The 23,276-nt window shown below is 33.7% G+C and overlaps 1 protein-coding gene across 1 annotated transcript; it reads right to left on the reverse strand.

Moving 5' to 3' along the window:
- Window positions 1-2,581: 2,581 nt before the first annotated feature.
- LOC107891266 (FT-interacting protein 3) lies at window positions 2,582-7,661 on the reverse strand. The gene is made up of 4 exons (XM_016816001.2): window positions 7,238-7,661; window positions 6,093-6,773; window positions 5,579-5,650; window positions 2,582-5,206 (listed from the first exon to the last, which is right to left on the reverse strand). Exon 4 carries the CDS (start codon window positions 5,171-5,173, stop codon window positions 2,846-2,848), a length of 2,328 nt encoding a protein of 775 aa, XP_016671490.2. The 5' UTR covers window positions 5,174-5,206; window positions 5,579-5,650; window positions 6,093-6,773; window positions 7,238-7,661; the 3' UTR covers window positions 2,582-2,845.
- Between the last annotated feature and the right edge of the window lie 15,615 nt (window positions 7,662-23,276).

The following is a 23,276-nucleotide window of genomic DNA, read 5'->3' on the forward strand; positions in this document are numbered from 1 at the left end:
TAGAAATCGATTAACAGGGTTAAGGGTTATAAATCAATTGGTATTTTTCATCTGCAATTTGTTTGGTTAGAAATCGATTAACAAGGTTAAGGGTTATGAATCGATTGGTATTTTTCATTTACAATTTGCATTTCACTTTGTTGTGAGGTTTCCCACTTCAAGATTTCATCTTTTCCTCTTTCTATTTTTGGGTTTTATTCAAAAATAAAAAAATTATTTGTCCTTTCATGAGGAAGATCTGATTTTTTTTTTCGTTTCTTGTAAGACCCAATCCTAATATGTCTTTTTTTTTGTGCTTAAACCCCTCTTCTCTATTTGGGATACCAAAATCTACTGAACCTGAAGATAGGTCTAAATCCAATACATATTTATTCAAGATCTATACTCTCTTTTTTTACCATTTATCGTCCCTCCAATGTGATTGTTCTCATGAAGAGGTCACTCAAACCCTTGATAAGCATTCTAATGCTTGTTGCATTGACTGCAACCTTAAGCTGTCGGATTGTCGGTCCTCACTGCGATGTCTTTACTGTTCCAATTGGGTTGGAGTCACCCAGGGTCATAATCCAACCCCCACAAACCCAAATTTTTAACTCCATTTTACTCAAGTTTGCATCTATTGATATAGGTGAAGCAAAATCCAAGCTTGAAATAAAGTAGTTGTTGGAAAGGCACTTTCCTAATCAAGGAAGGCAAAGGAACTTTGCAGCTTCGAGCAGCTTCAATTATCATGATGCCAAATCCAAAAATTCTAATGGATTACCGGTATTATTGAGGTCCCCAAAAATTTTATAGTATTTGTTAGATTTTAGGAGGAATCTACAACTTTGGGCAAGAAAAAGATGAGATCTTAAAGTCGGAAATCTCACGACAAAGTGAAATGCAAATTGCAAATGAAAGTTAAAATAAGAATCATGGTCAAATCTCCATTTTTTTCTATTCTTCTTCTCCTCTTCTTCTTTTTTTCCCTTTTTCTTCTTCTACTGTCTAAACCCTAAACTAGTGCTAAAAGACATCGTTTAAATTGGTGCTTAACGTCCAGCTAACTGGTTAATGACAGCAAGGAGCCGTCAACTGCCATGTCATTTTTCTGTTACGTCTGTAACAGAAAATGGTTAAAAGGATTATTTTGTTATTTTTCAAAAGTTGAGTGACTAAATTGAAACCAAAGTGACTGTTTTGTCAACTGCATCAAAATTGAGTGACTGTTGGTGTAATTTACCTTTATAATAAAAACAAGAAATGGTAAAATGAAGCTTTAGAATTGAGAGTATACCGCGCACAAGTGCTGTTATTGAGAAGAATGGTGGCAGTAGGAAAACAAGCGTAGAAGACACTACTCAGGGCTAAAGGATTCCACAAGCATTTAACATGTGATTAGTTGGGTAGAAAAGTTAAAAGAATAGAGGAATAGAAAAAATAAATAAATTTTGAGTATGTTTGAGAGAATAGAAAACAGTAAAAATGAGTATTTTTTATCTTAAGCATAAAAGTTAATCTTTTCAAATTTAAATGATTAAAAAAACAAAGAAAATGAAAAAAAATGTATATGTTAATTCAAAATTTTACATTTTTCACATTATTTATTTTCTTTCATTTTTCTTCAACTCTATCTTACAATATATGAAAAGAAAATTTTCATTTTCCATCTTTACAATCAAACACGATAAAATTATATATACATATATATATTATCTCTTCAATTTTCTTTCTACTCTATTTAAGTTGAGTTAAAAAGAGAAAAGCAGGTTTACAGGCTGCACAGGAATATATATATGTATAGGACCCCAACACGGAAAAGGAGCGCGGCAGGGTATATCCAAAATATTCCAAGAAGCAATAAGTCATTTATCAACAAAACAATCCTTCTATTGAAAATCAGAGATGCTGTGGTTCAGAGGGTCAGTTTAGCCCACCCACTTCCTCTTTGGTCTGTCACTTTTTCTTCTTTCTTCATCTCCACCACATTTTATTTCCCACAATTCACCACTTACCTCTTTTACATTAACCCTTTTAAAAGTGTTCAATGATCATAAAAATTGACTTAACATGAAATAATGAAATGAGAGGAAAAATATGCCAATGCTCAATCTCCTTGTCTCAGACGGAAACGAGCTTTCATACAATAAATTAGTAAAAGCAAATTAGAACATTATCTATCCACTGAATTTTCTATTATCAAGTTGAAATAAAATAAAAAGGCAAGCCAAGACCGTTTCACCCGCCCCCCATCCACATCCACAATGGTAGATACACCATACAAAAATGATTAAATAAATCGCTGGCACCGAATTCCACAGTACCAAACCAGTAATGCAGTTAATCTACTTTTCCAGAAATGATACCAAACCGGTAAAGAGATGCTTAATATACAATACATTAATAGCTTTGAACATCTATAAATTAAAATTCACATGCTTGGTGTCGACGTGGTAAGCTCTAAGCACCACTAAACAAAACAAAAAGCATACATGAAAGATGTACCAAGGCTTGGAGTTAGAAAATCCCATCATTTTTAGTATCTTCTAGATGCAAAATAGTGAAGATTCATTTTAGCATTGCCTAAATTCCAATCACAACCTAAAAAATTACAATGAACATTGATTAATCACGATAAACTCAGTTTTAAAACAGAAATCATATAGATAACATAAATGAACACAAATCCACAAAATCTACTACCTTCAGGGGAAGATTACACATCATTCCAGAACACAACACCTGTTGCTGAACATTAGAGGAGAAACAAGCTCCTTTTGTTTCTCAATCTTCTTTTCTGAATCAACATGGGGAAAATCCCAACTCCATACCACCTCCGGGAAACTGCACATGATATCATTCTTGTTCATAGCATGGAATCAGTTCTTGCAGGCAACCTCCTGAAGAAATTGAGAGGCACTGAAGGAAGCTTATGGCGGAACCTTGGATGCCTCAAAATGTAAAATCCTGCTAGAAGAGCCACAACCTGGAAAGGTGTGACATACAAAACTATAGCAGCAACCAAACAGAAAATTACGAATAAAGCAGTGGCTCTTGGGTCTCTCCAGCTTAAAAGAGATTGCAGCCTCTCACCCTGTGTGGCTAAATCACCAACCACCGTCTGAATTCTCCCAGCAATACTTCTCAGCCGATCATATCTCATCCTGACAATATCTGATGGGCGGGAAGTAGGAAATGTGTCAAACTCTTCATCCAGTTCATCAGGATGTGCCGAATCTGCATGAGAAAGGCGTGTGTCCATGTGAGGAGGATGTCTTGGTCGCCATCTATAATACCAAACCCCAATCAAGAACAGGTAGAGGAAAATTGTAGGCAAAATAAGCTCTGGATAGAGGACCAGTATGATAAACAAGATGTGAATCAATACTGTCGTAATTGGGTTTTTCCAATTACAGATCTGATCAAACCATTTTCCAACAGCAATTAACCCGCCCAAAACATTCATAATTCTGAAAAAGTTGGCTTTGCTTCTCCTCATGCTCCACATGTGAGAACCAACATCTAGCATATACTCCACCACCTCTTTTCTCAATGGCGGCTCTGCTCGTCCTAGCCTCATTGACACAATCTGTGTGGCCTGGTGCCTCAAGCTATCGAGCTGGCTAACAGTCAATGGATGTAGGTAATGCATTTTTGGCAAGAGAGGATGCGAGTACATATGCATCATATTAAGCAAGGAAGAGCAAGAGAACCTCACAGCCAAGTGAATTTCACCCATCTTTTTTACCCCATTTGGATGTAGCACCAGAAGTGGATATGAGTGAGTATAAACCCGATCAGTTTCAAGAGTGGAGAGTCGAATTCTCACCTTCCCGATCTTAGTATCCTTTGCTCCTGCAGCCTTATCTCCTCCATGTAAATGACAATTATCAAACACCCCAATAGTTATGACAGTACAAGGATCAAAAACCTCCCATGTATACTGCTCATTCCACTTGGGTGCAAAGCTATCGATGATTGTCCTTGTTCGTACCCATTTTTGACCATATTTTGCAACACAATAAGCATCAGTTGTACCTCTTCCGTCTTTATTCTTCATTGGCATTAGGCCATGTGCATTAAGAATCCCCAATTCCAGAACCCCGATGCTAGACTTCCACAACTGTTTTGCAGTTGGCCTAAGATCACTACTGTAATGGGTAGACTCATCCAGAACATGATAGCCACCTTCCAAACAAATCCTCATATGAATTCTGCTAGCAAACTTGGTCTCTTTCTTCTTCTCTCCTTCTACAATAACATGCTTCTCAAGATTAAACCACCTACTATTCACGGCTTTATGATCAAGCCTCCTGTCTACATATTGTAAAGGAATTGCACACTTACCCAAAACTTCATCCTTATTAGGAGCAACCCTGTCTTCTACACTCAAAATTAGAGGCTCCTCAAAAGGTTCTGCTGCCACGAACATTAGATCCTCATTCCACATTGGATTAATACCCCTGGCCTGAGAAATCCTAGTCCTTAAAGCCTGATTTCCCAAAATAGCCTTCACAAAAACTTCAGGATACCGACCCTTGTCACCTGGCTGCAAATCCTGAGCCTCAATCACATTGACCCTCAAATACCAAAGCTTTGGAGAGAGATATACTTTAGATCGAATATTGGCCAGACCATCAGCTCCGCTAACAAAAGCAGCATCAGAATGCCACGCTTCAGGAAATGCTTCATCAGCTTGAGTTCCCATCCAAACAGCCAACATCAACTCCCCCTTAACCTTATGTCCCTGCCTATCCTCCAACCTATACCACTGCGGTGCCAGTGGACTATCTGGTGGAACCCTTTTGGGAATCTCATTGAGATCAAAGAAAACCTTCCCAATGAAGTCATCCTTCACAAAATCCTTGTCTTTAACTGTAACCTCAAGCAATGAAGCCTGAAGCCTATCTTTCGAAAATGCGAACACCTGATTCCACTCAGGATTCGACTTTTTCTCAAAAAAGCGAGTTTTACCCAAGTAGTTTCCAAGCTTAACCTCAACATAAGGATCGCAACTGCCTGTAACATCTTTCCCTGGCAAATCCTTCGCCTTTACAACCCGTACATACAAGTATTGCATCTGCTCTACCAAGTCATAAGTACTAGTAAGCTTGTCGCCACTGACCTTTCCACCACCAAGGTGGGGATTGGTCTCTTTGAGGGCGAAATCTTCAGGTGGAGGACGGGGCATCATCTTTGGAAACAAACAAAGAGACCCAAGAAAAACCTGGAAATAAAGTCCGATGGTTAACCACGTATCCCCCCCAATAAAAGTTTAATATCACCCGTTAAATAACGAAAGAAGGAAAAATCAGTTCAAAAATTCAAATGTTTTGAAAGAACCTAAAAGATCGGAACAAATTCGTCATTAAAAAATGGGGGGGGGGACCCTGAGTTTCCCTAAATGCCATGGAAACTAAAAAAGAAGTAAAAAAGAAAGAGAATATCCAAAGATTCAACATTTAAAGCGACACCAAATATTATAAATGAAGTTACATCCATTTAATTATATGAACTCAAAACGACAATAGATTATACATAAAACGCAAAAACCAGTCATAGAAGGTAAGAATGGAAGACAGACATGCACGAAACTTACACCAGTTTTTTTAAGTGAGAAGCGTAAACAGACTGACTCCCTTTAAGCTTTCAGATCTGCCAACTTTGATTCCTGAAAAAGCATGAAAATATGAGAAATGAAGCTTTTAGATCCAACTACCAAGAGATGTTAAAAACAGAGCAACTACAACTAATCCCTGTTTGGTTACTGAAAAAATGCATGGAAAATATGTAGATGTCTAACTTGTTTTTTACTCTAAACTAACAGGTTAAAACAACCATCCTAAGTCATGGATCTGATCTCCACTTCCATAACCAAACCTTGTTCCATATTTGTGTCTATAACAACAAAGTAATCATCATTTACTTCTTACATCGACCCTTGCACAACAACAAAAACACTCCCCTTAAGAATATACCACACTCACCAACAAAATCAAAACAAGAAAAAACAAACACCAAAAAAGAAAAGATTCGCATATTCGGCTTGAGGATTTTATTTTTTAAAAAGATACCTACGATGAAACAAAGTTAATCGGAGAAGAAAAACATACCGAAATTTAGGGATGATCCAACGGTAGACGACGGCCGGCCTTTAAGTTTCGGGCTTAAGTTGTAAATTTAGAAATATCTAGTTTTTCTTTTTTCTTTTTTTGGAGAAATGGAGACCAAAACTGTAAAGTGGATGTCCAAAACAAGGGCTAGTGATAAGAGAAAAAGATTGGGCGGCGACCGACGGTACGCGCGGTGGCTGACGGTAGTAAATAACAGCGCTGGAATTTGGAGAGTTCTGAGCTACTGATTTTTTCAGTTAGAAGGGTATAGAGAAAAAAGGAGAGTTAGAAAGAGAAAAATGAAAATACAGGACAACAAAAAAATATTTTTTGATTTTATAGTTAGGTTTAAAAAAAAAAAGCAGCAAACTTGATGGCGAACCCGAGGAAAAACGACCCGAGACCCGGGTCCATATGTAACAGCAAGAAAGAGAGAAGAGACAGGGAAGGTAGCGAAAAGAAAAAGGGCTACATGGGAAAAAAACAAACGTCAAAATTCTACTCTTCTAAAGACGAGAATGAGCGGTAAAAATTTTGGTGGGTTTTAAATAAAATTTTGATACGAAAGAAAGAAATTAATTTTTCTTTAAAACTCAATTTAAAAAAACAAATAAATGGAAAGGGCTCCCACAGGCAGCAGCATTGGCAATGAAGTTGCGACCACCACTACGACTCCAACTGCTGCACAATTGACGAGAGAGAAGGCAACAAAAACAAAAGAGTGAGAAGAAGAAAGCAAGTTTACAGGCTGTAAAGCAAGAAAAAATAATATAAAGAGACACAGAAAAGAAAAAGAAAAGGTCCCCACTGCCCCTAGATTACAGTAATGGGGCAAAAGGGTAAGGGCACCATATCCAGAGAATTCCAAGAAGCTATGCCAATGACCCATTTTTCTACTCACATAGTGTCCTAGCGGTCAATTTTGGCTGTTAAATATCAGACAGGCTCCGGCTTAGAAGGCACTTTTTTAACCCATTCATTTCTTCTTTGCCTGCCCTGCCCAACCCCCACTTCTTCTATCTCATTTTATTTTATTTTTGTCAATGTAAATATAAATATCTGAATATTTATAAATATAAATAATATATTGATTTTTATGAATAAAAATAAAAGAGACAAGAGTCGAGCACAAGGAATATACGTACATGTCCTTGTCACTCGCTCCCCGAACACATCCACATCTACAATCTCATTAGCAAATGGGAAGTATACCATAGAAGAACAAATCGCTATCACCATGGCATATTCCAAAACCACCAATACAACATATAATTCATCTGATTTATCTTTGAAGATCGCTTTCGTAATGAATCTAAATGGAAGCGTTTAAACTATTCGGGAAAAAAAAAAGCAAATCGAGCTCAATTACATCGACGATAGTCTCATCAGCGGATGATTGAAATTAAAAAAAAAACATCTCTTCTTTCAAAACATTTTAAAGCTAAAAAAAAACAAAGAAAGAAAAAAAAAGGGGGGATAAGAACAAGAAAGCAAGAGAGAGAGAGAGAGAGAGAGAGAGTATTTGCTTTTGCTTTTGGTTGTCTTGGTTGGTTGGGATCTAATGAATCTGCTAGAGAATTTCACTCCCTCTCTATTTTTCTTTTATCTCTGTATCTGTTTGGGTACAATAAAAGTGGGGCCACATTATTTTACGCCTTTTGTATAAGGTGAATTGTCAGAATCAACCCCCTTGTGGAGAGTGGGAGTGGGACACGGATAAAAGTGATGTCATCTCAAACCATTTTTTTTTCTTCTCCTCATATAATATTGGATCTCCTCGGATACTTTGTTTGGTTTAGGGGTAATGTTGGGAGTTCGCTACTTTTATACTCTTTGACGTGTTTTTTGTCGATAATGGAATGTTTGAACTTTGAAGGTGGTTGTTTAAGCCAGAATAATATATGTTTTTTTGTTTAACCTATAATATAATCCCCTCATTATGCGACTTCATGTGAATGTTTTGAAATATAAAATATCTATAGGCAGGGAGTGTTGGTGTAGTGCGCCTACCGTATACTTTTCTTTCTCTTCCCTTCTTAGGGTGGATTTGGATGGACAATTGGGTGCAGTGTGGTGCGTTTAATTTATTTTTTATCTCACGTTACAGTATCGCTACAGTATATAATCTCACCGTCACCGTTGTTTTTACACTAACCGCAGGTAAACGCACCGCCCATCCAAACTCACCCTTAAACTTCTATCTAATCTATAATTTATCAATAATCTTTAACGGTGAGGGATTTGAAAAAAAAAATTATTTATATATTTAGATAAATATATTGAAGGATTTCAAAATCTGTAAGTAATTTCACAATAGGGTTTTAACAACTCAATTTTCTTTTTTAAATTTCATTTAAGAGTTGATTTTTTAAAATTCTTCCTAATTTTAAGATAAAAGACTTAAACTTTAAAAATTATTTTTATATATTTTAAAATTTTATTTTATTAAAACTACTTAGTATTTTTTATAAATATAATAATATTCATATTGAATTTTTATATTAATTATTTATTTTATAATCTTTTTAAATTGTAGATTTTTAATAATCCAACTTTTCTTAAATTAATTATTTATTCAAACAAAGTAATTACAAATGAGTATTTTGAATTAGTGGATTCTAAAATGTTGATATTTTGAAAATCTTAAAAATTTTAAAATTCTCTATGCAAACACGCTCTGAAAGCATGAACTTGGGAAATTCTTTTAAATTAACAATAATATTTTTTTATTTTCATCGTATTATTAAATTGATATTTAAATATTATTATAATATTTAATTATTAATATAAAATAAAATTTGTGATAATTAAATACATTTAAAAATAATTATAATTTAATAACATTTATTAGAGTCGGGTGAATGTATGGTTTTTCTCCACTCCGCACCACCACCATCGTCTTCTTCACACTGCACCACCACCATAATCATTCAACCCATTCAAGAACTCAAGATTTTTTTTTCTTTATTTGTATTTTTCCAAAGGTGCTAATTTTATCAGGAAAAAAAAAAGAAAGCAATAGTCAACAAATAAACACTTAAGCCTAGTCGAAACAACATCAGTCAAGCAAGTACACGGCAGCAACATACAAATCAGCAATACACAGAAAAACACTCAAGACTAGGAAAAAAAAAACAAATTTTGGCACAACAGAGAAAAGAGACGAGATGCAACAGAAGCAACAACCAAAGGATAGCAGGAACAGAATTCGGGGTATCAGGTTCTTAAATCTTTTGAGTCTTCGTTCGAGAACCCCAACAGTGGGAAGGCAGGGAGGACCGAGGGAAAGCCATAACTGAATTTCCAAGCCTATCTAACAGCCAATGGCATAAATCGAGTTTAAGGTAGTTTGAGACTTGGGTGTTGGTTTCATGGAGTTCGAGGTTATACTTGTGAAATCTAAACTGGAGAAGAGATAGAGGAGGCTTGGAGCTTTCTTTTGATCGGTAGTCCGAAGCCGGAGTGTGGCGGTGTGGCAGTGGAGAGGCTGAGAAGCTGCTGGGGTTCGAAAGAGAAAGAAAGAAAGCTTTTTAATTTTCTAGGAGAAGGTGCAAAAATTAATTATTTAAAAGTTTTATTTTTAATTAATAAGAATTAAAAGGAAATTAAAAAAGAATTTAAATGTTTTTTAAATTTACAATTTTTAAAAATTAAAAATTGTCCTTTTGTCAATAGTGAGAACTAATTTAATTGAATTTTATAACATTTTAATTAAAATAATAAATTTTGTGAATATTAAAATCTAAATTTACTGATTTTTTATATTTATGATCAAAGTGATAGAATATGTAAAAATTTAAAAAGCTACATTTGTAATTATACCAATAAAAATTTTACATCAACACTTTCATTAATATTCAAACAGCTATTAGAGTGCGTTTGGTTCGGTGTATTGGATTAGAGGTGTAATAGCAAATCAACTGTTTGGTTGAATGTAATGGAAAAGAGGCGTAATAGTAATCTTGTGTTTGGTTGAATGGAATAGAGGTGTAATAGCATAATGGAAAAAAACTAAAATGACTAGAATACCCTTAGCATAAATTTATTTTGGTAAATGATTATTGTTATTGTTCTTTAAATTTTAATAAGATTATTATTATCAATAATAAATATTTTAATCATATTTAAACATAATTATTATTAAATATATTTTAATTAAAATATATAATTTAATAAAATTCTTAATAATTAGCAGAAATTTGTTTTGGTAAATTATTAAATATTGTTATTGTCATTTAATATATAATAAATATTGTTAATAATTAATATATAAGTATTGTTATTAGCAGAAATTTATATTAAATATTGTTATTGTTATTTAAATTTGCTTAAGATTATTATTATCAATAATAAATATTTTAATCATATTTAAACATAATTATTATTAAATATATTATAATTAAAATATATAATTTAATAAAATTCTTAATAATTAATATTCTTATATGAATTTACTCAAATCATAATATATAATACTGTAAAATATAAATTAACATAATTATTATTAAATATATTATAATTAAAATATATAATTTAATAAAATTCTTAATAATTAATATTCTTATATGAATTTACTCAAATCATAATATATGATACTATAAATGAAAATTTGAAATAATTAATATTAAATATATTTTAATTAAAATATATGATTTAATAAAATTTAAAATAATTATAACTAATAAATTATATTTTATGAATTTGTATAATTTAAAATAATAACTATTACATATAATTTAATAATTAATATTAAATTTCATAAAATTATATGCTTTTAAATTTTCTTATATGAATTTATACAATTTAAAATAATTAATATTAAATGTAATTTCATAAAATTCTTACTAATAAAATGTTCTTATATCAATTTACTAAAATCAATATATAACTTGAGAATTATATTCTGCATAAGCATAATTAACTTATATTAAGAAAAGGTTAGATGAAAATGAAATTGTACATCATAATCCATATGTTATATAGTTGTACAACATCAAAAAGTTTGAACATTGATATTTAATGGTGAGAAAGAAATCTTCTGACCTATTCCAATCGGGCAACAGAAGGTAAACTAAAGAAAAAGATCATTTGAGTTGGATGATCGGGAATTTTACTCAAAGCATCATACCGCTGATCGTCGGTTAAACCTTCAATTGACCATAAGGCTGAATATAAATTTGAAGCTTTCTCTTCCATCTTTTGATGTTCTTCTGACCTCTGCTGAACTACCACCTCGGAGGCAATACTCCTACTGATTTGATCGCCAACGGCTTGGATTTTTTCCCCCAACAAAGTGGCAGCCTCATCAAATGAAGAATACACATTATCACGAGCATCAGATTTCTTCTTTCTCTTGTTTGAAGATGAGGAACCCCCTTGGTCTCTATCTCCTCGCGGATCTGTACCAGAAACATCCATGTCGTCTAAAGAGACGTCGGCTTCGCAGTCATAGAATGTGTTTCTCTCTTCATTAAATATATCTGTAGTACGTTCATCCTCAGCATATATTTCTTCAAGAACATCAGCAGTTGTTTGAGCGTCTTTCCCAGTCGCCCGATCTCTTGCGTATATGGCAGTAAGCTGGTTGTAGTAAGGGAAAGAACGATGTTTGAACTGAGAGGCTTCTTTGTGACTCTAAAAAAATGAGGAAATCATATTAGTTATAAGTTTTGTAAAAAAACAAATAAATACTTGAAATACATTTTACCAAAACCGCTGTTGTTTTGGCCATTAAGCATGTCGTAGACGACTGACCATTCCCTTTTTAGGCACCTAATCCGAGATTTAATATTTGGCTTCGCCTTCAACATTGCTATTGGTAAAGCCTTTTCTAGCATTTTTTCTAGCTCATTCAAATAACCAGCCTTGAACCCGGTATCAGCATTAAATGTTCCTACATTGTGCAAATCCACCATGCAAGAAACCAAGGCTGCATCTTCTTCTGGAATCAATTTTCTTTTGCTTCCTCGAGAAGCTTGAGAAGAAGCATGTGATTGTGGAACACCTGACATAATTATCTTAAGAAAAAAAAACAAATTTACATTATTTACTGTTTTTAATATCATGAATCAAAATGTGAACAGTTTATAATATTATATCGTTAGTTCAATATCATGAATAAAAAGCTCAATACTAAATTGAATGAAATAATACAAAGTTTAGTACAAAGTTTCATAAACTAGATACATAAAATAACATCAACAAATTAATTGTAACTCAATTTGTCCCTAAACCTAACTAATTTCTAGATGCTTGCCATTCATCGAACATTTGGTTGGCTAGATCCATCCTCCAAGTAGCCCAAGCATCCGATGGATGAATATTTGTTATATTCGGTTCATCGTCATCCACCACATTAGTAGGTAATCCTTCTCCCACCTCCACTTCAATGGGATCAATACTCATATGGGTTCGAATAAAATTATGGAGCAAACAACATGCAATAATAATTCTATTATGCACCCTTACAGGATAAAACGATGGACTCCTAAGTATTCCCCATCTAAGTTTTAATAAGCCAATGCATCTTTCAATGACATTACGTGCTGAGACATGTTTCATATTAAAAAAACTCTTGCGGAGAACTTGGCTGATAACCCTGATGCCACTCGTTCAAATGATATCGCTGTCCTCTAAATGGTGAAGAAATCCCTCACAATTTGTGTATCCAGCACCAACTAGATAATAACAACCTATAAAATATTTTTTTTAATAAATGAGTAATTCAGCACACAAAGTTTGATCTTAATGAATAATTCAAATTCCTCTAACTATACTCTTTACCATGAGGAACTTTTAGTCCATGTGTTCTACTAATGGCATCTCGGAGCACCCGTCCATCGGTAACTGAACCTTCCCAACCAGGAAGAACATAAACAAATTGCATCTCAGGTGTACAAACACCTAGCATATTTGTTGCTATGTCACCTTTTCGGGTTCGATATCTAGGTTTATCAACTGTTGGCACCCTAATCTTGATGTGGGTTCCATCAAAAGCACCTAAGCAATTCTATATCACATGATATAAAATCTTGAGTTAGAATACTAATTTAAATCTAAGTCAACTAAATGTTGTACAAGCTATATATAAAACTCAGTCTAATACCTTAAACCATTTCCACCTTGTGTCAGAAGAATCGGCTGTAATTGGCTCTGGCTTTTTAAATAAGACATATTGTAAGTGTATGACAGCATTTAAAACACTATGAAATGCTCTGCTAACAGTTTCTCCGGACCTTCTAAAGTGATGCTTGATAACTCGATTTTTCAGGTGATGGGAGATGATATGTAAAAACATTACTACTTGCTCATCAACAAGCATGAACCTTGACGACTTCAATCCCCCTATCGATTCTAACATCTCACATAGTTTAAAAAATGCAGTTCTATTCATCCTAACTTGTTCAATACAAGTCTCGTCACTAGCATATACAAGCCTCTTCACATAATCCCGTTTTGCATAAAAATCTAAGGTATAGGACCTAATCCTTGGTCTATAAGTCTGTAGGCTAAGGCTGGCACCCATTCTAAATAAGAACCAAATCGCAATACTACAGATTTCCAACCATATTGTCAATGCAAGACCAATTCTTTTACGCCTCACACTTTGTGCAATTAAAGGCAGACGAGCCATTACTGCAACATATTAAAATTAGAACACACTATCAATGAATTGAAGTTGCAATTACACATTATCAAATAAAAATAAACAATACAAATTTAGAACACACGAAGCAAAAAATTATCTACTAAATGATATCGTTGCAACAAAGCTAGATCCCTGATTGCCCTCCCTTATATTAACTATAGTAATTAAGATATCAAAACTTGTTTATTTTGTAAAGCAACAAATTTTGTGGTATGATTGAGAAAAATATTTTGTTAAGCAACAAGGTTTGGGTTTGTTTTAGTACTTTATTTAATAATAATGTTAATTGAAAAATCATACATACGACTCCATTTTATGATTTCACATTATTGAACACTTTGAAAACAAATTTATATATAATTTTCCTTAGAAATAGTAAAAAAGGGTTCAATAAATATGAATTTGGAGACCAAATTTTAATTAGATTTTCTTCACATGGTAGGTTCAAATGTGAAAAGATTTTCTAAGCAACATTATTTTTTTTATAAGAATGAGGATTTGCTTTAATAATCTTCTTTCTCTTGTTTTAAAACTTTTATAACATTTTAAATTTAAATTTCTTTATTAAAATATTAAATTTCTTGATTTTTAATAAAATATTAAAGTCCTTATTTTAATTATTGATTAGTCCTTATTTTAATAAAATATTAAAGGTCTTATTTTAATTATTGATTAGTCCTTATTTTAATAAAATATTAAAGTCCTTATTTTAATTATTGATTAGTCCTTATTTTAATAAAATATTAAAGTCCTTATTTTAATTATTGATGTAATTTTTAAAATCAAATGTATAAATAATTGAATCAACAATTATAACTTAAATATGGAAGCTCCACTTTCAAATAAATTTATCAAACAAGACACTAATTGCAACATGTATTGAAAAATGAAAAGTTGTTTGAGTAAAGATATCATTGTACTTTGTCAAGATTTTAAGATCGAGCAAAATCTGATTCCATTCGAAAAAGATAAAAAAATTAGATTTTCATCAAATCAAGTTATTCAAAAATTTCAAGTTAACTCAAATAAACTGTTTGAGCTTTGATTTCAAGTCAAATTAAAATTTTACAATTCAAATAATTCGAATATATAATTTAATAAAATGCTCTTTTGGTCCCTGTTAGTATTGAAAATGTATAAATTGGCCACTCTCTCAGCAAAAAATGTAACACCCTTAACCCTTATTAATAACTTTTTAAAACTAGTCATAACTCACAACCAAATAACTAAGATCAAAATAACATATACAATATTGAACTTTTCAAAGAACCAAAAATTATACCTTTTATTTGTTTACTAACTTGTGCACATACACATATAAATGTGTGCCACTAACCATTTCTCAAATCCATAATCCAAGTTAATTTATACATATACGGTCATTATAAAACTCTCAAACCATAGTAAATATGTGTTTTCATGATATTCACCAAAACATATACTTATATATATGTGTCATTAGTAATTCATGCTTTAGCCGATTTTACCATTTTATCATTTTATCTATTAAGACAGAGTACATGCTTATGAAATATAAACACCAATCCAAATCACATAGTCCCATACATCTTCTAAACAAGCATGTTCAAACATTCCTCTTTAATAAATACTATATTCCCAAATACCGAATGATCTCATATCAATACCTTAATTAACTTAAGCATAAGTTAACCAAACATATACAACTTGAATAGCAATTTATTGAACTATACATACTAAGTTTGGCAGCATAATATATATATAAACATACAAGTTATCGATTAACATATGAATTTCGGCCTAAAACGTATTTCTTCATAAATTGCATTTCACCTAAAACCATGCATTATATCACTCAAAAGGAATCAAGTACAAAACCAAATATACATACTTACCAACCAGCATTCTTCCTCTAACAAAAAATAGTTACATTTCCATATAGACACAGATTTGCCAACTTCACATGATACTGAATTTTAACAAGAGAAACGACCATTCTTTAAACCAATCATCCATCATTTTGATTATATTATAACAAAAGACCACTTATCACACACACCCACACAAAATTCCAAACACATGCTTTCAGTTGTTTCACGCTCTTAGGATAATACCCTAAACACTTTATTCGAATCTTGCCATCCGTAGAAAAATCAAAATCAACAATTAACACAAATAATCAGAAGACTACAAGTTTGAACATTATTTTGAGCATTACTGCCATTAATAAGCAATCCAGGCAACAATTAACATAATCAATCAAGTGACCGGAAAGCAAGAAAAAACAGAATAAGACAAACTCAACAACCATTCAGAAAATTTGCTCAGAGCTAAGATCTTTTAAGCTCTAATGCTTAGTTACCAATAACAAATTAAATTCTTAAATTCCCTTGCACTTAAAATAGGAGAATAAAGATTTAACAAGCAGATAGAACCATCATGACCTATCAGGTTAAAGATAAAATAGAAATTGGAGAACAATCTAAAAAATTGACATTCCCATCAGGCAATTAGATCAAAACAAGAATTAAGCAAAAAAAAAATAAACAAAACCCATTAAAACTAACAAAATCAAGCATACCCAGATCAATAAACATGAAATCAAACACGAAAAAAATGGAGATCCAAACGAGTTATAACCCAAAAAACTGATAAAAAAGAAAGTTACCTTCAAAGAGAATACTCCTATTGGTTTTGGAGATCAAAAAAGGACTCGAAAATTACAACAGAACAAACAAAAATCCAAGATTAGCAGAGAAGAGAGAACAAAAATTCGACTATTGTTTTCAAAGGATTGTCGGTCATATGCTGATTAATAAAGACATACATGCATAATTTTCCCTACAATATCCATAATAACAATATCAACAAAAAACAGTATGTATTTCTTAAGCCTAACCAACAACACAAAACACATTTCAATCGCACATGCAATACAAACAAAAAAACTATGGAAAACTAACCGATGACGCAAATCGATTAGGAGAAAAGGGGCACAATGAAGAAGAACCTGTAGGAGAAAAGGGGAAACCGATTAGATAAAAACAATAGAAAAGGTTGACATCGAATTCTATCGGGTTAGGAAAACTAACCGATGACGCAAATTGACAGAGAGCAAATCGACCGAAAGAGAAAAGAAAAGAAACGGGGGAGCAAGCTTGAAGGAACAGAAGAAGGGGATCGGGGGAGGGTAAAATAGGGAGGGTTTGCTGAAGCCGTTCCTAATCTGGGCAAAAGGAGGGGAATAGAAATCAGTGGTTTTCACCGATTAGGAAAGTAACCGATTACACCCGTATTACCAATACATTGATCCAAACACGGGGATAGAGAGTGATTAGGTGGGGCCCACCGATGTGCCAATACACCAAACCAAACATGTTCTTAATGTTTAGTCACAGAGAATATTCAAATTTATATAATTTAATAATTAAAATAGGAAAAATTAAAAATTTACTAACTAAAATAGCGACCATTTTACCATTAAAGGCCCATTTCTAACTTTATTTACGGAAATTGGCCAATTTTTTCATTATTTACCAGAAATGGCCGATTTTAGAAAAACGCATCCACGTAGGAGTGTTTTTGGGAGAAATTTTAGCAAAACGCATCCTTGGGGGAGCGATTTTGCCATGTCAGCACAAAACTCGCCTACGTGGACGCGCTTTGTTGATGTAGCAAAATTGCTCCCCTAGGGACACATCTTAGCCTGTGTTTTTCTAGGGTCAGGGCTTTTTGCATGTTTAGTCTTTTTGTTTTTTTGGTTTAGGGTTTTTAAGGTTTTTTGGTATGTTTAGGGTTTAGGTTTTTTTAAAAAATTAATTAAATTAGGTTTTTGGGGTTTTAAACAAATTAATTAAATTAGGATTTAGGGTTTTAAAAAAAATTAATTAAATTATAGTTTAGTTTTTTTAATAATTTTATGTTTAGGGTTTAGGGAAAATTTGACAATATAAAAACTTTGGTTTTTTTCTACAATAGTTTCTGAAAAAATAATTTTGAGAAGACGGTTCTGAAAAGATAATGTAAAAAACGCTTCAAGCAGTATGCACTTTCAGCAAAATTACTGAAAAAAGCTCCCACGTGTACGCTCTTTTTCTAAAATAGTTATTGAAAAAGTAATTTTGAGAAGACAGTTCTGAACAAATATTGTAAAAAATGCCTCAACCAGGATGCACTGTCAGCAAAATTACTAAAAAAAGCACCCACGTGGATGCTCTTTTTCTATAGTAGTTCCTGAAAAAATAACTTTGAAAATATGGTTCTGAACAAATAGTGTCAATAACTCTTTAAGCAGGATACACTGTCAACAAAATTACTGAAAAATGCTCTCATGTGGACGCTCTTTTTCTACAGTAGTTCTTATTTGGCCTTAGATTATAAATTAGCCAAATTTCATTCTCAGGTTGCATAAGTTACAGCAAGAAAAATTGAGGCTAAGTAGAATAGAAATTGAAGATGAGTGAACGTATTAGTGATGTTATTTACTCTAATGGTGAGGTCCGTGACACTGAAAACGGCGTTATCTTTTATCGGAGAACACAGCGCGACTGGTTTTTAACCAGAACATAGATTTGACAGAACTTCGTAAAAGAATTAGGCGTAAAATCTTCGGAACGACGCCAATGAGAGTTTCATTTATTAAGCATCGATTTTGTGCTTCGGTTGATCCCGTGACATATGACTTATTTGATATCAAAGGTGGACGTAGCTTGGAGGCGATAGTGCAGACTCATCTCGCTAGTGGATCACCCTATCTTGAGTTATATGTACAATTTTCATCGCCAGATGAAGCATTTGCGACTTCAACATCTACTACTGTTTGAGAGCAATACACAACCCCTGCCCAAAACTCCGTTAGTGGAAGGCAGAACACGGAAGCTCCCGTGTTTAGTAGCAGTATAGAATACACTACCCCTGCACGATACTCGGTTAGTGGATGGGACATGCACCTCGGTGGGTCGATGTCCGATGCTGAAAATACGTACTGGGAATGACATAAACTTCTAGTAGTTGACAATCCACCGGCGAGGGGATCTCGTACGTTGCAGATGATGGTAGGTTGGATGATGAGTCCGATGTGGATCCACCTCGAGAGCTCGGCCCTGATGGTGCCAAAGTTGTATTATTTTTTTAATTGAAGCTTGTTCCAACCGAACTTAAAGATGTTGAAGGGGGTTCAGAAGAAGAAGAAGAATATCTGCAATTCAAGGCGTACTTGTCTCCAGCCCATATGCATAATGTTGATCTATCGATAGATGATGCGTTGGAGTTTCTAGATTTACCACACAGAAGGCGTGACCGTACAAGTTCGTCATTAGATTCGGGTAAATTGGAAGTTGGTAAGGAGTTTTCCAGTAAGGATAATTTTCTTGGTGCATTGAAACAAGATAGCATCATGAACGGGGTTAACTACAACGTAGTTAAATCCAAATCCAAAGAGTTCGAGGCCAAGTGTGCAGTGCAATACAGTACATGTTCATGGAAAATCATGGCTTCGGTTAGGAAAAAGACAGGCTTGTGGGAGATAAAAAGTACAAAGGTCCACATACATGTTGTAAAGCTCAAAATCTGCCCGGGCCCAACACACTCAAAACAGTCCAATTACAAAATAAAACCCAAAATGTTAACAGTTCATTTACAAACCAAAAAAAACCAGACCCAAAATTAAATAAAACCCAACAGGCCGAAAAGAAAAAAAAAACTAACCCACAACAAAAACTTTTAGCAGCAAAGGATGAGAGAACCCTAGCCGCATGCACGCCTTCAGTAGTGCACGCCGCTCCAGCTCCTCGTCGCCTCTGCCTATGCGCGTCGTTCCATCTCCTCGCACGCCATCGTCACGCCTCTGACACCTGCAAAGAGCAATAAACACGCAAGCACAAGAAGACAACAGAAGCATACAATAGAAAAAAACAAGAAAATAGAAACAAAAAGTTGTAAAATGGCTATAAAAAGCCACAATGAAAAATAGTTCTCTCTTCTGGACTTTTGACGAAAAAAATCAGAAATCAAATAAAAAGGTTGTTGTTCTTGTTTTTTTTTTCTTGTCGATTCATTTGTTTATTTATTTTATTTTATTTTATTATTGTTTTTTACAATTTGTTTTTTTAAACTATTAATAAATATAAGATAAAAGGGAGAAGAAGGGTTACCTGAACCGATCGGTAGCCTCGCCGTTGGTGTCTCTTCGCCGCCGTGGGATCCGAATACGGGGGAGGGCTAAGAACCCCTTTTTCTCTGATTTTTGGCTTCAAGGACTCGGCCTTTGAACGCGCTTCAAGCGCTAGTCGAGGAAGCGTCTTCGCGCGATGCCAGCCACTGGACACGGTGGCGCTACAGCGGCGGATGTGACCGGTTTCTGGAAATGATGAGAGAGGGGGAGGGAGATTTTTGATTTTTTTTTTTAAAAATGAAAGAGGAAAAATGAAGTTTTTTTTTTAAAAAAAATTGGTTTAAATAGCAACAAAGAAACGACGCCGTTTTGGAGTGTGGGTTCAGGAGCCAAAACGACGTCGTTTTGGCCCTGACCCGAAGACCCGACTCAATGGCATTAAGGATCCGTGCGTTTCTGTTAAATGGGCTATTTATGCCCTTGGTCCCTCCTCGTTATTAATTTGTTTTGATTTCATCCTTCTGCTTGTTTATTTATTTTTTTATTTTGCCCCACGAATTTTCTGCTCGTCTCAGTTTAGTCCTGCGCAAAACGACGCGCATAAGGGATGGGGATATTGCCAGTCAATCCCTCGTTCTTTAAGCGCATTCTATTTTGGTCCCTGGCAACCCTTTATTTATTTGCAATCTAAACCCCGAATTTGGGATTCGATTTCAATCTCGTCCCTAGTTCATTTTTATTTTTCCTTTTTTAAAATTAATTTATTTAAAAAAAAAGAGCTCTCCTATTATTATTATTGTTATTTATTTTAAGTTTTAAACATGTTATTTATTTTAAAATGTTTTACTTAAATTTTTATTTACATTATTTGTTTTAAAATATTTCGTATATAATCTTTTACATTTTTTTTGTATTATTTTTAACAAAGAAAAAGAATATTGTTTTATATTTCTTTATTTTTTTGGTATTATTCATTCTTTTAAACTGGCTCGTTTATTTTATGTTGCATCCCTTATAATTTTATCTCTCATCATTTATTTATTTACTACTTTTCATGTACTTTCAAATTTTAGTTTTATTATTTATTGTCATTGTTATCGTTGCTATTATACTATCATTTACATTATCATGAGTGTTATCGTTCAAGCATGTTAACTTTACGATTCATTAATATTAATGTCATGTTTATTATATCTCATTATGTAAATTATGTCATAATCATTTCAATTGTATTGTAATATCGTTATTAGCCGTATGATTCCTCCGTTTTTTTTAAACGATTGCTCAAGGCATAACCGAATAAACCATGCGCTTATTAATAAATATTTTATCAACTTTCCCCATTTATTAAAAAGGAATCTTTTAAAAATAAAGGCAATATTTCGCATTTTTTGAAATTCGATGAATTGTGTCCTAACGTGCTGGGTCTCGATTTTCTCGTTAAACCTAAATAACAAAATATCCTTTTAAATTTCCAAACACATAAAATTTCAAAAATAAAGGTAATATTTTATATTTAGAAAATTCGAGAAATTGTGCCCTAACTTACTGGGCTTCAATTTTTCTCGTTGATTCTAAGTAACTGAATATCCTTTTAAAATTAAAATAAATGAGGTTTAAACAAAAAATATAGGCAAGCTTACTCTCGAAAATACGAGGTGTCGTGTCCTAACTTACTGGATGAGACATCTTGTTACTTCGAGATAAGGAGGCATTTTCCATTTTGATTTATTCGAGTAATTTTAAAATAACGCAATATAAAGAGGGATCGTATTTTTAAATTCTTTTCGAGTTTTTAATTTTCGACACCAAGACATTAAGTAGTCAACTAGGTACCAATTTTGGGCGTATCGAGGGTGCTAATCCTTCCTCGTGCGTGACCGACTCCCGAACATGTTTCTTTGAATTTCGCAGACCAAAAGCATTTTTTTAATAAATTAAATCATTTATTAAAAACAACCACTCTTCGTTTATTAAAAAAGATTGGTGACGACTCCCATTTTCGTTTTCATTTAAAATCCAAGTCGACCCCGTTTTATCAAAAAAATAGTGTCAACACATGTGTTGTCAGTACTGTATCACTGGGTGTTTAGGGTTTTTGAATAGTACTGTTATTACATAATGTTGCATTATTTAACGTGCTTCGTTGACAAGTGTTTCACAAGATCATCCCAAGATGGATTCAGATATGTTAGCTAGCTTAATACTACCGAAGGTGAAGGTGGATCCCAAGATTTCAGTGTCGGTCTTAATTACCAATATTCGTAGCTAATTGAGGTACACACCCTCTCACTGCAAGGCTTGGATAGCTAAGCAGAAGGCGTTAGAAAATATGCATAGTGGGTGGGACGCTTCATATAATGAAGTGTGACAATGGTGTCAGGTGCAGGAGAGGTACGTCCCAGGTTGCATAACAGACCTTGAAATGTCACCTGCGTACTACAACGATCGGTTGCTCCGTGGATGCCAAGTGTTCAAGTGTCTGTTCTGGAGCTTTAAGCAATACTGAGACGTGTTTGTGTACTGCAAGCCATTAGTACAAATTGATGATACCTTTATGTATGGTAGATATACCCATCGGCTATTGCTAGCTGTGACACGAGATGACAGTGGGAGAATCCTTCCAATTGCATTTGCAATAACACCGGGGGAGTTAGGTGATGATTGAGATTTATTTCTTTCTAGGTTAAGGAGGCATGTCTGCCCCCAACCTGATATCTACGTTATATCGGGTCGGGGCACTGGAATACTAGTTGCAATTGAGCGACAAGGAAGCCTATAGGATTGCACACACTATCGGTATTGTTTAAGGCATGTTGCATCCAACTACTACGGACAATATCGGTCTACCACTAAACGACGACAAGTGACCAACATAGGTATTTAGTCTCTATTAATATAATTTCGTTTGTAGTATTTAATTTATTCTGAATAGAAGAGTGATATGTAATTTTCACTATCAACTTATATTGATAGGGTACGATATCAGTAAGGATCGTTTTCATGAGATGTTGGCAATTTTATGTTCAGTTAACGAACAAGGCATAGACCACCTCTGTAACATACATTTCGAACAGTGGACACAAACATACGACGATGGCCTACAAAATAATCATATGACATCAAACCTGGCTAAATACATAAATTCTGTTATAAAAGGAATGCGTCATTTGCCGATAACCTCGGTTGTGCGAGAGACATATTTTTGTTTTAGTGGCACTATTTCCAAAATGAGCAACGAGTTATAAAGGTCAAATACATGGAGGCCATGTATGGTGCAGAAAGGTATTGCCAGAAATTAACAAGGTAAATGCGCGGGCCAACACCATGCACACAGTGTGTTACAATCGCAACAACCTATGGTTTCGTGTGACGGAGCTTGACAGACCAAACCAAGGTATTACAGGCAGGCAATACCGTATACACCTAAGAAATAGAACTTGCA

This window comes from Gossypium hirsutum, chromosome D09 (assembly GCF_007990345.1).
Source record: "Gossypium hirsutum isolate 1008001.06 chromosome D09, Gossypium_hirsutum_v2.1, whole genome shotgun sequence".
Lineage (NCBI taxonomy): Eukaryota > Viridiplantae > Streptophyta > Magnoliopsida > Malvales > Malvaceae > Gossypium > Gossypium hirsutum.

Bases quoted from the DNA above. Each gene is read 5' to 3' on its own strand.
- LOC107891266 (XM_016816001.2), bottom strand. From the start codon at position 5,173: ATGATGCCCCGTCCTCCACCTGAAGATTTCGCCCTCAAAGAGACCAAT.